At 44.8% G+C, this 16,647-nt stretch overlaps 1 protein-coding gene across 6 annotated transcripts in view; it reads right to left on the minus strand.

Annotated features, from left to right (window-relative positions):
- The window catches only part of LOC119163014 (G-protein coupled receptor-associated protein LMBRD2B), a 222,277-nt gene that overhangs the window by 75,596 nt on the left and 130,034 nt on the right, over positions 1–16,647 (minus strand). For 5 of the 6 annotated variants that reach the window (XM_075882680.1, XM_075882683.1, XM_075882681.1 and 2 more), the window contains one exon: positions 5,261–5,503. The exons of the other annotated variant lie outside the window; for it this stretch is intronic. In XM_075882680.1, the coding sequence (XP_075738795.1) occupies positions 5,261–5,503 (243 nt within the window). The remainder of the gene's footprint in view (positions 1–5,260; positions 5,504–16,647) is intronic. 6 annotated transcript variants of the gene reach the window in all.

The following is a 16,647-nucleotide window of genomic DNA, read 5'->3' on the forward strand; positions in this document are numbered from 1 at the left end:
CATCGCGACACCTGTCAAACAAAATGTGTTAAAGACTCCTTGCACTACATGGCATTCATGTAGTGTTTTTTTTTTTCTCCCGAAGCTGCTGCAAGTACTGTATTTACTCACATAATCGGCACACTCGAATAATAGGCGCACCCCTAGCTTGGTCGCGGAAAATTAGATTTTTTTTACTTACTTCTGCACATTATAGAAGCATGCCGAACTTGGCCGTGATCAGAAACAATTCTACCTACCCCCCAGCAGTACAGTTGGAATGCGGTCCCCGTACTCTGAAGAGAAAAAAAAGCAAATCAACAAGCAAAAAATAAAAAATGGAAGTGAAACGACTTAACCAACGCGTCTGACGAAATAAAACTTGAAAAAGAAAGCGTCCATAAGCGAAAAAAAACAAAAAAAACAGGCTGTTCGATCAATTACTGATACCCCCCAAATCGCCGCGTTCCTTTAAACGCTGGGGGCTCGATTGCCATCACCATCATCAGAGAGAAAAAGAATAAACGCCGTTTTGCAAGCAGTGTGCATATGTTGTGGTCGTGCATTCAACTTTGGTTCCACCATGGGGAAGTATGCAAGCTACATGACTGGATTTAAACTGAAGGCAGTGCAGTACCCGCTGGAGCACGGCAACCGGGATACAAGCAGGCACTTCAGTGTAGGAGAAACCAGTATTCGGTACTGGAGGGATCAAGAAGAAAAGCTCAAGGCAACGAAAAAGACACAATGGGCTTTCCGCGGTACCAAGACCTGCAGGTATCCGAACGTCGAAGAGCAACTGGTCCGGCATATACGGGAGCTACGACAAGACAGCTGTGCTGTGTCACTGAATATTGTGCAGACTGAGGCGCATAGAATAGCTCGAGCGCAGCGCATCAAAGCAAAAGAGTTCAAAGCCAGCTCCGAATAGACAACTCGTTTCATGCGGTGCCATGGCCTCGCACTGCGAAGGCGGACAACCTTGTGCCAGCGCTTGCCCGCACCATATAAGGACAAAGTGGTGGACTTCCTCCTATTAGTTATAAAGCTCTAATAGCAGAAAGACTTCATTTTGTCCCAGATTGGCAAGGCTGAGCAGACCCCCCATTGCTTTGTATGCCGCGTTACATGACAGTAGAGGAGAAAAACGCACGGAGCGGTATTGTCAGAATGTCTGGCGCTGATAAACAACGATGCACCGTCATGCTGGCGGTGACAGCAGATGGGCACAAGTTACTGCCTTACGTTATTTTCAAATGTAAGACGCTCCCAAAAACAAATTTCGCTCAAGGCATCTAAGTCAGAGTCCAGGAAAAAGGCTGGATGAGCACAGAACTCATGGTGGATTGGGTGAAAACAGACAGGGGTCAACGACCGGGTGGTTTGTTGTTCCTGTCCATGCTTGTCCTGAACAGTTTTCGTGGGCCCATAGTAAACTGGGTACGACATGATCTGGCAGTGATTCTGGGCGGCCTCACATCGATACTTGCAGCCTTTGGACGTATCCTTGAATAAGCCTTTCAAGGACAATGTTCGAAGGCTGTACACTACCTAGATGGCTGGAAGACAACATCAGCTGACTCCAGGTGGTAACATTAAGAGGCCACCTGTGGAAATGCTGTGCACTTGAATCGTTAAAGCGTGGCAGGCGATCTCTGACGAAGTCGCCAGGAAAAGCTTCAAGAAGACGGGCATCTCGAACGCACTGGATGCGAGTGAGGATGACATGTTGTGGGGTGCGGATTATTCGGACACCGAAAACGAATGCCCGCTCGGCAAGGATGAATGTGTGCTCTGCGACTCAGACTCCGAATAGAGAAAAAGAGGAACACCTACAACTTTTGTGTAAATAAATTTTACATGTGTGTGTGCAGTTGACGGCTCTCGCTTGTTCATTAAAAGATACGCAAGTATGTTTGTTTTATGCTCAATTAATTAGTAAATGATGAAGTGGCCTTTTACTTAACAAATGTGCAGATTTAAAGCGCAAGAACCGAGTCGAAAACATTTTGGAAAATTTTGCCCTGCGTAATTGGTGCACCCCTAACTTCCAGCCAAATGTTCTGAAAAAAAAAAAAAGTGAGCCAATTATGCGAGTAAATACGGTAACATTGTGGCTTTGTGATAGGACACTTGCTTGCCACGCGAACGGCCCGGGTTCGATCCTCAATGGGACAGAAAATTTTATTCTTTATTTTATTTGCCTCTTTCTTGGTGTTTTGCTCACGGACGATTTTTCGCTCACAACCAACGGTGCCGATGGCAGAATTTCTGAGACGTGAGCTCTCTAACGCTATCGCGTTAAAATTGACTTTTGTTTGATTGAACCGAAAGTATGAATTATCAGAGTTCAAAATTTTGCGAGTCTACTGTAGTTGCAACGATCGCCTTCCTTTTTTGTTAAAGCACAGTGGCATGCGAGCCTGAGAAGCATGGCTTTTGAGACGTGCAACCTCGGGACGTTTTTTAGTGTTTTCGGTTTCAAAACGCACGTCTCGGAGGCTACCCTTATTCTAGCTTTTCGCATTAAAGCCGCTGAAAGTGGTGGCTCCCAGCTACAAAGCCACAATTGACATCAATATCGTCAGTATGTCAACCATGGAGTTAATATGCAGTTAAACCCAGATATAACGAAATTGATGAATTCACAAGAAAATTTGTTATAAAGAGGTTTTTGTTATATGGAGGTTCTGTATGGAAATTCCGAAAATATAAGCACCAATTAAACAAAAGGGGGACTGAAGGCAGAGCTAACCCCAAACACTCATTATTTAGTAAAAAAAAAAAATGCGTTGCTATTGCGATAGCAATTATATGGACACTCTCAGCGGGTTCTTGCTGTCCCCACCACGTTCCACAAGAAGTCCAAATTGACAACATGCCCCCGCGCAATTTCAACTTTCACAAGCGGGTAAAAGCGCGCGAGCACTGCTGAAGCAGAGATCACATGAATCGGCCCATCCGTATCGCTTGGAAAGTGCATAAGATCTCCCGCAAGTTAGAACTACCATCGAATGCTCAAACAGAAAGCAAACCACCTGTCTCAAACGAGCATGAAACAACGTGGGGAGGGAGGGGGGCGAATCGCTCGAGTAGCAATAATGAACTTGGATTTTAAGGGCGGTCGCAATCGCTGACGCGCTTGCTATCTCGGCGAGTATCAGTGTGGTTTCAACGCGAAGGAACTCTGTGAAAAGAGCAAACGCAATCGTTCCGGTCAAAGTTGAAGGCGCGCGATTCTCCCCACTGAAGGATAAGGGTGCATGCACAAGCATCTAACCTCCGTCTCCCCCTTCCGCATTCGAGGGGCAAAATACACGTGGGAAATAAGCGCCCGTCAGCACATTGTGACGAGACGAGCGCAGGAACTTTTTCTTTTTCTTTGAGTTTTCATATATATAGGTACGTATACATATACTATACATATACGGTGAATGAAGGAGGCGGCGGCAAAAACCCAGCCCAAACTGCCCATATACATAATTGCATCGCAATAAAAAAAAAAACCGAACATTGTCGGGGGACACACGATGCGCGTAGTGAAACTATGCACATGCGCACGGCGTTGAAATCGAAGAATGAACGACATGGACACAGACACGATTACGGCGGAAACTATTGAGTAAAGCGCCCTCCATATGCAGCGCTGCCCCAGATATGTGATGCTAACTAAAAGCGTGGCACAGCTTACGCGCAAAAGTAGTTTTTTTTATTTTAGTTCAAGGGGGGGGCACACCCGCGCATGCGACCGCAGCCTCATGCTACGCGGCCCGCCTGCCCCCCCGCTTGACACTTCAGCAGCGGTGGGACAGCGGCGGAAGATGCATGCCCATACCAAAACAAGGAAATGCGTAGCAAAATTCCAAGATTGTCCGTGGGGTGGGGAAAAGTTGTTATATCGAGGTTGTCTCCTACAGTAATTTTGTTACATAGAGGTTGCAAATACATGTGCTCCTATGGAGGGGTGTTATATGAAGGTTTGTTGTAAGCAGATGTTTAACTCTATGATGTCGACTGATGTAAACGGTGGAAAGTTGGCGTTGTTTACAATGAACTAGCCTTGTTTTTCACGCCTTGTGGACTTGTGTACCTCTGGCCTCGTTGTTGATAAATTCTTATTTGCGAGTTAAACTGAATTTGACCCGCAGGTAGCGATAAAAATTGTGACTGGCGCTTGGAGTGACGCCAAGCAAAGCACTTTCGTAAACTTACCTTGCGAGCCAGGTGACGACATCCTGATTGCAGATAACGGCATACGGTGCCTCGGTATAGTAAATTTTGCGACTTATCAGCATTTCCGGGCACCATCTCAGACAGTGAGAGACTTCATCGGTGCAGATGGCGACGTAGCTGTTTTGACTGCATCGATGCTGAGATCATGGCTGCCGTTGCCGATGCTGCGGAGTGTACCCATGCGGTTATGAATATGCCAACGCCTTCGCTGCCGCCACTTACCAACATTTTTTCGCGCTACAAAGCTTGCATTGGTGTTCTGTGTCAATCAACGCTGTTGAGGCCGAAGGAACCAAATACGCTTATTTGAAAAGCTTCAACGATATTGAAGATGACAAGAACTTGACAGCGCGCAAGAAGCAAGACAAGTTTACGGACTATTTTCCTGTGAAATAAGGTGCAGTAACTTGCAGTTCACACCTTGTTCTTCATTAAACTGTGAGCCAATCATTATGTTAGTGCTTGTAAGGATTTCCAAGGCCTGAAATGCTTTTTAGGCCTTAAATACGCATATTTTATAACTCGAGTCATTAATGTATTGAACGATTTCTACATCCCCTTCGAGTTCGATATATCCAGAATCGACTGTGGTAGCCATCCTATGATCAATCACAGCGACTTGTCCGAAAGAAGGGGAATAGTTCAAGATGCTCACTACTTTGTTACGACAAGGCCAATGAAGCCAGCAGGCAATTAAGCCATGGAAAGCATAGGGGGAGATTATTTGTTGTTTTCAGCAGGGGTGCAATGACTATGACCTTTATTGAAGAGAATTGGACATACTAAATGTGTAAAAGCACCCTTTCCCTCCGTGGCATCTGAAACCTTTAAATAAGGCACCCTGTGCTTTATTACCAACTCAGTTACGATAGTGGGCCCTCTTGTGCTCCACTCTGTTGGGTATTTGTGCGTTAAAGAATGTGTGTTTGAATCCCACTGAAAGAAGGGGTGCTTCTCCATCCCGTTCCTTTCAATTTAGGCAATGGCAGTAGACAACTATGCTACAATTGGCCTGTTCCCGAGGCATGAAGCAATCAAGAGAGAAAACCTCGGTGTAAGCGGTCTCGATGCGGTGTGCCTCGGAGGACACGTGGGTGTCCAGGTGCAGAAGACCGAGGAAGTTGAGGCACAGCGGTGGCGTCAGTCGGCACAGCAGCATTCCGGCAAAAACCAGGCTGTAAGCGTCGGTCAAGTGGTGAGGAGCCAGGTAGTAGTAGTTGAGCACTCGCACCCGAAACACCGTGTAGTAGGCGCACACGCACAGGTAGCCTAGGGTCACGATGCTCATGACCTGAAAGAGGCAGGGTGTCTAGCAAATTGCAAATCGAATTTTCCGACTTTTCTAGGTTTTTTTTAATCACCACTACAGCTAAAATCCCCTGACAAATGCAACAAACACTATTTTGAAAAATATTGATATCGAATTAGACAAAAAGAAAACAGAAAACATGTAATATATTGATTTCACTTGCCCTTATTCTCTAAATGAACTGGTATCATGCTTTGAAAGTGCTAATTTGTTTTTGGAAATATATATATATATATATATATATATATATGAGATATAACAGACAGTAATGCCAAGGAATGTACAGGGGAAGTTATTAGAACCAATGGAATGTAAATAAGAAGAAAGAAGAAAGAAAAGTGGATGAAAAAATTACCAGCTGTGAGCAGGAATCGAACCTACGACCTTCGAAGGTCGTAGGTTCGATACCTCATCATCGGCGAAAGAATGTTCTGCGACAATTTCACGACGCTCCAACTTCTGGACATTTAGGAGTCTCCAGAACTTATGACCACGTTCGATGACGAGAATTCTGGAAGGGTCTCTACCACTCCGTTCGCCATTACGTCGCATCTTGCGACCTCTGCCAGCGCCGAAAGAAGCCTACAACTCCCCCTGCCGGTCTTCTTCAACCTATTGAAGTTCCAGCCGAGCCATTTTATCGAGTGGGGTTGGACTTGCTAGGTCTCTTTCCTACTTCTACAACTGGAAATAAATGGATTGCAGTGGCCACAGACTATGCCACTCGGTATGCAATCACTTGAGCGCTACCAACCAGCTGCGCAACCGATGTTGCCGACTTCCTGCTGTACGACATTATTCTCCAGCATGGCGCTCCGACTCACCTGCTCACAGACCGTGGTCGCTACTTTCTATCTCGTGTGGTTGATGATCTACTCCGATCTTGTGCTACCCGTCACAACTTCACCACATCTTACCACCCTCAGACTAACGGCCTTACGGAGCGCCTAAACCGCACATTGACGGACATGCTTTCCATGTACGTATCTACCGACCACACTGATTGGGACATAGCTCTTCCGTTCGTAACCTTCGCCTATAACTCGTCGCGTCATGAAACAGCGGGCTACTCCCCTTTTTATCTACTCTTCGGACGTCATCCCTTACTGCCCTTCGACACACTGCTTTTATCAGACCACCCATCCTCCACTTCGTACGCTCAGGATGCGATCACCCGTGCCCTCACAGCACGCGCGGTAGCGCGTGCTCGGTTATCGTCGTCGCAGACAGCACAGAAGTCTCTTTATGACCGTCGACATAGAGATGCCGTTTTTTCTGCGGGATCTCTTGTTCTCTTGTGGCTCCCATCTCGATGTGTTGGCCTCTGCGAGAAACTACTATCGCGATATGCTGGGCCCTACCGAGTCATTCGTCAGGTCACACCTGTGACCTATGAGATTGCCGCTACCACAAACTCATCAGCTGCTGCACCTAGAACGGAAGTAGTCCATGTTTCTCGTCTCAAGCCCTACAACGCCGACTCGCTCATTTAACAGGCACCGAGACGGTGCCTTACGGGCCGGGGTGATGATACGTGTATAGAACTGTCGCCCCGACACAGCTGAATTGGCACCCAAATGAAGAAGACGACAACGTGGTTGTAGTGGGTTGGACTCTCGAGCTTCTCCCGTTGGCCTGCATGACTGTACGCTCTTTAAGCTGTTAGCAAGACCAGCTCTCAGTGAATAAATCTTCCCCGTAACAATATATATATATATATATATATATATATATATATATATATATATATATATATATATATATATATATACAGTCGCCGACCGTTTATTCGGACGCCAAAAATTAAGTCATTCCTGTTTATTCGGACATCTTCATGGCACCACCACTCTCCCCATTGATCCTAATGTAAACCCACGACCTGAAATTCGGAAGCCCCACTGTGCGCCATTCGATTATTCGGACTCCGTTTGACTGACCGGATGTGTCAAAGTACGCCATTACACGCTGACAGTGACGTTTACAATACGCTTGCTAGGTTGCTAGCACTGATATGCTGCACTAGCTATGGATGGATGTCGGGCCTGTGTCAAAATGCACGCAGAAATCGCCATTGCCGATCTCGAAGGCTATGTGTGGTGACGCTTCTTACTTTAAAAAAATAAGTTGCCAGTCGAGCGGCCAAGCCGCCTACAGAGTCTGTTCGCAGTGGCGTTTGTCAGCAGTGTCAGTCAGCTGATTCTGCCGGTAGGCCTGGTTCGTCTTGCTCTCTGTGTTCTCGCTCTCTTGCGTGTTCCGTGGCGCGCTGAAATGGCTACGACGCCACCCGTTGCTGCGCCGTCGGGAGTGAAGAAACGCGGCCAACGTGGGAGCTACAAGACGCTCACGATGACGAAGAAAGCGGAGATAATTCGCCAAGTAGAAGGCGGCCGACCTCAGTCTGAAGTGGCTTGAGAATTTTCTATTTCCAAGCAAACCGTCTCGGAAGTGTGCGTGTGTGCAGACATGACAGTTATTTTCGGGCGATAGGGCCTATAAAAGTGCCTTTTTTTCTTCGAGTAGATCCGTTTTTTCAGACTCCCGATTATTCGGACTTTTTTCGGTTCCCGTTGAGTCCGAATAAACGGTCGGTGAGTATATATATATATATATATATATATATATATATATATATATATATATATATATATATATATATATATATATATATATATATATATATATATATATATATATTGTAATGAATCTGAATAACGGACGCCTCCACCTTTGAGGCCTCAATGGAACGTTTGCCTTTGTTATTTAGATTACATTGTCGTCTTTTCAGCTGATTTCGCAACCCACTTAGCCCGCCTCGAGAAAGTCTTCGTGTGTATTTCTGCCGTGGGGCTGCAATTGAATCTGAAGAAGCGCCATTTCGCCGCTCGAAAGCTTAAGATCCTTGGCCACGTGGTTTCAAAAGACGGCATTCTTCCTGACCCTGCCAAACTTACAGCCGTTTCAGCGTTTCCCAAACCGACCACCATGAAAGAGCTCCAAAGCTTCATAGGCCTTTGCTCTTACTTCCAGCGCTTCGTCCGCAATTTCGCGACGATCATCATTCCTTTGACCAAGCTCCTCGCCGGCTCTAGAGATTTTTCAGCCTGGCCTGCCACCTGTTACGATTCTTTCAATGAACTGCTACCTCCTCACGTCGCCGCCTATTTTGCGACACTACGACCCATCGGCACCCACAGAGATCCACACCGACGCTAGTGGTGTCGAGCTAGCCGCTATTCTTGCACAGCAGAAAGACGGCTTCCAAGAGTACGTGGTTGCCTACGCAAGCCGAACTCTTAGCAAAGCCGAAATCAACTATTCCGTCACTGAAGAGGAATGCGTCCCCATTATTTGGGCGATAGAGAAATTTCGACCTTACGTGTACGGGCGCCCTTTTGATGTCGTGACTGACCACCACGCCCTCTGCTGGTTGTCGTCACTGAAGAATCCAAGCGGTCGCCTCACCAGATGGGCATTACGCCTCCAAGAATATAATATTCGCGTGGTCTATCGCTCCGGCCAGAAACATTCGAACGCAGATGCCCTATCCCGTTCGCCCCTACCCTCTAACCCGGACTTTTGCGAAAGTCTAACCTGTGATGACACTGCCGTCACCATCGCCGACATGCCATCTGAGCAACGCAAGGACCCTTAGGTTGCTTCGATTCTAGACATCCTAGCTGGGCGGACGGCTTCCCCCCCTTCTCGCGCGTTGCGCCGGCAAGTCGAGCACTTCACCACTCGCGACGACGTGCTGTACCGACGCAACTACACACCCGGTGAACATCAGTGGCTACTCGTGATTCCACGTCATCTGCTATCCGAAATTTGTTCCCCGTTTCTTGACGACCCCCAATGTGGCCACGTAGGTTTCCTGAAGACTTATTCTCGCATACGTCTCCAATATTACTGGTGTGGCATGTATTGTTTTATACGACAATACGTTCGGGCCTGCTCGACGTGCCAGAGACGAAAAACTCCCCCTTATCACGCCAGCGGTACCTTGTTACCCTTACCATACCCATCCCGACCATTCGGCCGCGTCGGCATCGATATCTATGGTTCCCTTCCCAACACTGCTGACGGTAACCGCTGGATCATAGTTGCCATCGACCACCTCACGCGGTAAGCCGAAACTTCATTCCTTCCCTCGTCTACAACAAAAGATGTTGCGACTTTCATTCTTCACAACATCGTATTACGTCATGGAGCACCTCAAGAGTTACTGAGTGATCGTGGTCACGTATTCTTGTCAGACGTCATCACAGCATTGCTGCGTGAGTGTCACGTCGTTCACCGCACTACAAGCGCCTATCATCCCCAGACTAATAGAATGACAGAGTGCTTCAACCGCACCCTTGTTGATATGCTGTCTATGTGCATCTCGTCAGACCACTCCAATTGGGACCGAGTGCTCCCGTTTATCACATTCGCCTGTAATACCGCCATTAAAAGCACGTACGTGAAAGCACGCACGTACGCGTTTTACGTACGCGAACCTTCTTGCACATGGACACCATTCTTTCGTACAGACCTGACTCCTCAGAGTCCACGACACTGTCTCAAGCCGCTACATACGCTGAAGAATGCCCCCAACTGGCAAGATCATTCACAACCCAAGACCAAGGACGCCAAAAGCACCATCATGACACATCAATTAACACTACTTCCTACGATCCAGGTTCACTCTTCTGGCTGCATGTCCCTTCTGCTACACCTGGCCTTCTACCAAGTTGGTCCCCACCAAGTTGGTCCCCAAGTATAACGGCCCATATCGTATAGTACGAAAAACATCACCGGTGAATTACTTCATCGAGCCACTGGAACCATCTTCTGACCAACGTCGTCGTGGCCAGAAAATTGTCCACGTGTCGAGACTTAAGCCCTGCTATGACCCTCCCGTGTCTACTTGTCCATAGGTCCCCAGGATGGCTCCTTATTTCGCGGAGAGTAATTGTAATGAATCTGAATAACGGACGCTCTGCTGTTACTGAAGAAAACGATGACCGTCGGTGACAGTAGTAGAAGCTCTCGCACGCCGCTCGCCAGAGCCAGGCCTGCCTCATAAAGCACATTTTGCCAAGCTGCGTCTGAACCTTTCTTGACGTACACCTCTATTTTAATATATACATAGTCAAGTAGATTCTTCGTGAGCGGTCACAACGTGGTTTATTTCGACGTTTTGGCCTAGAGTCTGGCCTTCATCAGAAAATATATTGAAAAATTTCCTTGTGGTGAATTGCTTGCAGGGGGGCCAGACTCCTGATGAAGGCCATCCTGATGAAGGCCAGACTCTAGGCCGACACGTCGAAAGAAACCACGTTGTGACCGCTCACGGATGATCTACTTGACTATATACAATGCTACGGCCACTCAACCACCATGCCTATATATATATATATATATATATATATATATATATATATATATATATATATATATATATATATATATATATATATAGTTATAAACTTCGAGAATAGTGCAGTATAGGAAACAAAACAATAAAATATTTATTTAATCTTAACAGTTTCGGCTGGTGGACCAGCCTTCTTCGGAGGATGTAAGTGAAATGATACAAGTTTCAAACTTGTATCATTAAACTTGTATCATTTCACTTACATCCTCCGAAGAAGGCTGGTCCACCAGCCGAAACTGTTAAGATTAAATAAATATTTTGTTGTTTTGTTTCCTATACTGCACTATTCTCGAAGTTTATAACTTTTATTACGGTAGCCGGAAGAAACTCTGATCATCTATTTCATCTATATATATATATATATATATTGGAGGAGCGTTTGTCGCCGGATCCGGGAATAATAGGAGAATAAAAGGAGTTTGACTCACAAGTGAAAAGATTTTTTACTTGACGTTTCGACCGTGGGCCCGGCCTTCGTCAGAATGAAACAAAACACAGCAATGGTAACCACTTATATGCCAGTTGGTCACATGGATTGTAGATAGGTACAATCAATACACGTGGAAAAAATGCGTTCAAAATGTATCAACATACTGTTCGTCAGTAACATACTCGCGTAACAAGAAGATTCAACAGCAATTGACAGCTCATGTGGTGACGAAAAAAACACCGATAACAGAAGATTAACACGTGAAAAACAGCACCTACACTGTTACGGACAATTTTCAAGGATATAATAATAAAAGGTGATCAATGCGCATGACATATTACTGGCGCAAGAACGTTAAGGTGCCGGGATTTTCGTTGAGACCGAAAGCAATGGTACTGAATTTGTGGATGAGATATGATTCCCGGACTTCTCTGTCACGATGGGAGCTAAAGCCTGACTCTAGAATTGTAGCTTTTATCTTGCTGAAGGAATGACCTGGAAGCGCAACGTGTTTCGATAACGGTAAGTTAGGAAGGGAAATCGCGTGTGCTTTATGATTATTAAAACGTAGACGAAAGCTGGTCTCGGTTTGTCCAATGTATTGCATACCACATACAGAGCACTCCAGAAGATAGATTACGTTCGATGTGTAACAGCAAAAGTTACCCTTTATTTTAAGACTGAAACCGGAGGCGGTACTCTGAGCTGAAAGTGATGTTGTCATATGTGCACAAATTTTGCAGCGTGATTTATTGCATGGATGGCAACCCGAATATTGCGGTTTAGTAACTTTAGAGGATGTGACTAAGTCGTGTAAATTTTTAGAGCGTCTGTAGATTACTTTAGGTGGAATCGGGAAGATTGTTCGGAGACGTTGGCTTTGCAAGAGGATATTATGATGCTTTTGAAGAATACAGTTTACTCTGGGAGCCGAAGCTGAATGAGTGAGGACCAGGTTGGTTAGGCGTGAGGTGGCAGTCTTTTTCGGTGCCTTTAATAAGGTCTTGCGTTCGACGAGGTCAGCCTTTTTGAAAGCGTCTTCTACGAGACGGACAGGATAATTCTGTTTAACTAAAGATTCCCTCAGGGAAGTGCAGTTCTGGTGATAATCAGACTCATGTGTACAAACGCGTTTGAAACGGAGTGCCTGACTGTATGGAATGCTGGTCTTCCAGTGCTTTAAATGACTACTGTGAAAATGAAGATATTGGTGCCTGTCTGTGGGCTTCTTGAAAAGCGTGGTGCTTAGTCTGCCGTTCCGCAAAAAAACAGTAATGTCAAGAAAATCTGCGCGCTTGTCCGAGAATGAATGGGAGAATGATATGGAACTGTGAACATTGTTGAACGCTGTTATAAATGAAAGTAATGCATGCTCCCCGTGTTCCCAAATCAGGAAGATGTCGTCAATGTACCTTTTATAAAAAAGTGGCGTTAATGTTTGACTACTCAAGAATTCTTTCTCCAGCACACCCATGAAGATATTAGCGTAATTGGGGCCAATTTTAGTCCCCATGGAAGTCCCGTTCACTTGTACGAAATGGTCATCGTTGAATTCAAAGTTATTGTATTGAAGAATTAATTTCAATAATGTTGCTAATGTTGCGCCATCTATAGAATGGTCGGAGGCCGAACGCTCGTATTCCTGACGAACAGCTTCGATTCCGTCCTTGTGTGGAATGTTTGTATATAGGGAACAAACATCCAGAGTAACCAAGAGGGATCCTTCAGGAATAATTAAATCGGCAATGTCGCTCAAGAATTGGCCTGAGTCTTTGATGTAGGACGGGTAAGTTTGCGGAATATGGCTAATGAGGGTGTCAACAAAACTGGAAATCTTCTCAGTTACGGAACCGATAGCCGAAACTATTGGTCTGCCGGGGTTGCCTGTCTTATGAATTTTGGGTAGTAGATAAAACCTTCCTGCTGAAGGACTTAGCGGGAGCAAGAAAGATAGGTCCTTGACTGTTAACTTTTTATCTGCCACGAGTTGTTCTAATTCTTTTTTGATGACACATTTAAAATCGTTAGTGGGGTCCATTTCCAAGCGTCTGTAGAAGGTGTCATTTCGTAACTGTCTGTAAGCCTCTGAAATATAGTCAACTCGATTCATAAGAACAATGGCGCCTCCTTTGTCTGCTTGCTTGATGACAATGTCGGTATTGTTAGCCAAGCTCTTTATTGCCTCCTTTTCCTTAATAGAAATGTTGCTCTTAAATGGTTGTTGTTTTTGATATGCTTCGAGTAGATCTCGCTGGACCGCTTCAATGTAAAGATCTAGGCATTTCTCGCGTTGAATTGGAGGTGTCCATCGCTTATTCGAAAACAAAGGAGCAGTAGAGTTACTCGACGTAGGCATATTATAGAAAAATTCTCGAAGCCTCATGTTGCGGGCGAAGTTGTCTAAATCTTGTAGGAACTGAAATTCGTTATACCCACCGGAAGCGGGGCAAAAATTGAGGCCACGTGATAATACAGACTTCTCGTCATCTGACAAACAGTGATTGGAAAGGTTTACTATGTTATCATGCTCGGATGTTCTACAGGAAGTTCTTGACGTAGCCCGTGACGCGACAGTCGTCAGAGAGGCCGGTATAGGTACATTATCACGCGCAAGTTTGCTCATCTTAATCTTGACAATCTCATCTCGTTTCTTAAGCCGATACTCATCGAGAAGTATTACTTGTTCTGATGATAACCTTGATTGGGAAAGCAGTTGTCGTACAGTGTTCGACAAAGATTTTGCTGAGTGTTCATAGTGATTTAGGATGATACGGGTCAAATTCAAGGACGCATTCTTTAGTGCATCGTCCCATTTTGCTTGGTGAGTGGGCGACAATTTAACGGCTGGATGATGCACAATCATGAGACCTTTAGGAACCACTGATTCTGACACGTAAGCATTCAATGCGGAAACATGCAACTCTGATCGTATCGTTTTTTCAACTACCCAAAATTCATTCTACTACCCAAAATTCATAAGACAGGCAACCCCGGCAGACCAATAGTTTCGGCTATCGGTTCCGTAACTTTCCAGTTTCCAGTTTTGTTGACACCCTCATTAGCCATATTCCGCAAACTTACCCGTCCTACATCAAAGACTCAGGCCAATTCTTGAGCGACATTGCCGATTTAATTATTCCTGAAGGATCCCTCTTGGTTACTCTGGATGTTTGTTCCCTATATACAAACATTCCACACAAGGACGGAATCGAAGCTGTTCGTCAGGAATACGAGCGTTCGGCCTCCGACCATTCTATAGATGGCGCAACATTAGCAACATTATTGAAATTAATTCTTCAATACAATAACTTTGAATTCAACGATGACCATTTCGTACAAGTGAACGGGACTTCCATGGGGACTAAAATTGGCCCCAATTACGCTAATATCTTCATGGGTGTGCTGGAGAAAGAATTCTTGAGTAGTCAAACATTAACGCCACTTTTTTATAAAAGGTACATTGACGACATCTTCCTGATTTGGGAACACGGGGAGCATGCATTACTTTCATTTATAACAGCGTTCAACAATGTTCACAGTTCCATATCATTCTCCCATTCATTCTCGGACAAGCGCGCAGATTTTCTTGACATTACTGTTTTTTTGCGGAACGGCAGACTAAGCACCACGCTTTTCAAGAAGCCCACAGACAGGCACCAATATCTTCATTTTCACAGTAGTCATTTAAAGCACTGGAAGACCAGCATTCCATACAGTCAGGCACTCCGTTTCAAACGCGTTTGTACACATGAGTCTGATTATCACCAGAACTGCACTTCCCTGAGGGAATCTTTAGTTAAACAGAATTATCCTGTCCGTCTCGTAGAAGACGCTTTCAAAAAGGCTGACCTCGTCGAACGCAAGACCTTATTAAAGGCACCGAAAAAGACTGCCACCTCACGCCTAACCAACCTGGTCCTCACTCATTCAGCTTCGGCTCCCAGAGTAAACTGTATTCTTCAAAAGCATCATAATATCCTCTTGCAAAGCCAACGTCTCCGAACAATCTTCCCGATTCCACCTAAAGTAATCTACAGACGCTCTAAAAATTTACACGACTTAGTCACATCCTCTAAAGTTACTAAACCGCAATATTCGGGTTGCCATCCATGCAATAAATCACGCTGCAAAATTTGTGCACATATGACAACATCACTTTCAGCTCAGAGTACCGCCTCCGGTTTCAGTCTTAAAATAAAGGGTAACTTTTGCTGTTACACATCGAACGTAATCTATCTTCTGGAGTGCTCTGTATGTGGTATGCAATACATTGGACAAACCGAGACCAGCTTTCGTCTACGTTTTAATAATCATAAAGCACACGCGATTTCCCTTCCTAACTTACCGTTATCGAAACACGTTGCGCTTCCAGGTCATTCCTTCAGCAAGATAAAAGCTACAATTCTAGAGTCAGGCTTTAGCTCCCATCGTGACAGAGAAGTCCGGGAATCATATCTCATCCACAAATTCAGTACCATTGCTTTCGGTCTCAACGAAAATCCCGGCACCTTAACGTTCTTGCGCCAGTAATATGTCATGCGCATTGATCACCTTTTATTATTATATCCTTGAAAATTGTCCGTAACAGTGTAGGTGCTGTTTTTCACGTGTTAATCTTCTGTTATCGGTGTTTTTTTCGTCACCACATGAGCTGTCAATTGCTGTTGAATCTTCTTGTTACGCGAGTATGTTACTGACGAACAGTATGTTGATACATTTTGAACGCATTTTTTCCACGTGTATTGATTGTACCTATCTACAATCCATGTGACCAACTGGCATATAAGTGGTTACCATTGCTGTGTTTTGTTTCATTCTGACGAAGGCCGGGCCCACGGTCGAAACGTCAAGTAAAAAATCTTTTCACTTGTGAGTCAAACTCCTTTTATTCTCCTATATATATATATATATATATATATATATATATATATATATATATATATATATATATATATATATATATATATATATAGCAAGCAGGCTTACATTGATTGTACATCAATAAAACCCTTTGCTTCGTCTTGGTAGCCCATAAATCAATGTTGGTGTTTGCTCCTCTTTCTACGATCTTTGTTTCCTTCCTGTCTGTCCCTCTTTATTGTAAACAGCTGCTATACTAAACACTGTGAACATGATGGTAATTTCTTTGGCAATTTCTAATTTTGTTACGGCAGCTGCCACCAAGACAGAATCATGCACCCCTCATGTGCTATAAGCAATTTTTCTTGATAATTCTCAAAAAGACACTCCTTGTTGACAGAAAAACTTCCCTTGAAACTG

This window comes from Rhipicephalus microplus, unplaced genomic scaffold, assembly GCF_043290135.1.
Source record: "Rhipicephalus microplus isolate Deutch F79 unplaced genomic scaffold, USDA_Rmic scaffold_13, whole genome shotgun sequence".
NCBI classification, from domain to species: Eukaryota; Metazoa; Arthropoda; class Arachnida; order Ixodida; family Ixodidae; genus Rhipicephalus; species Rhipicephalus microplus.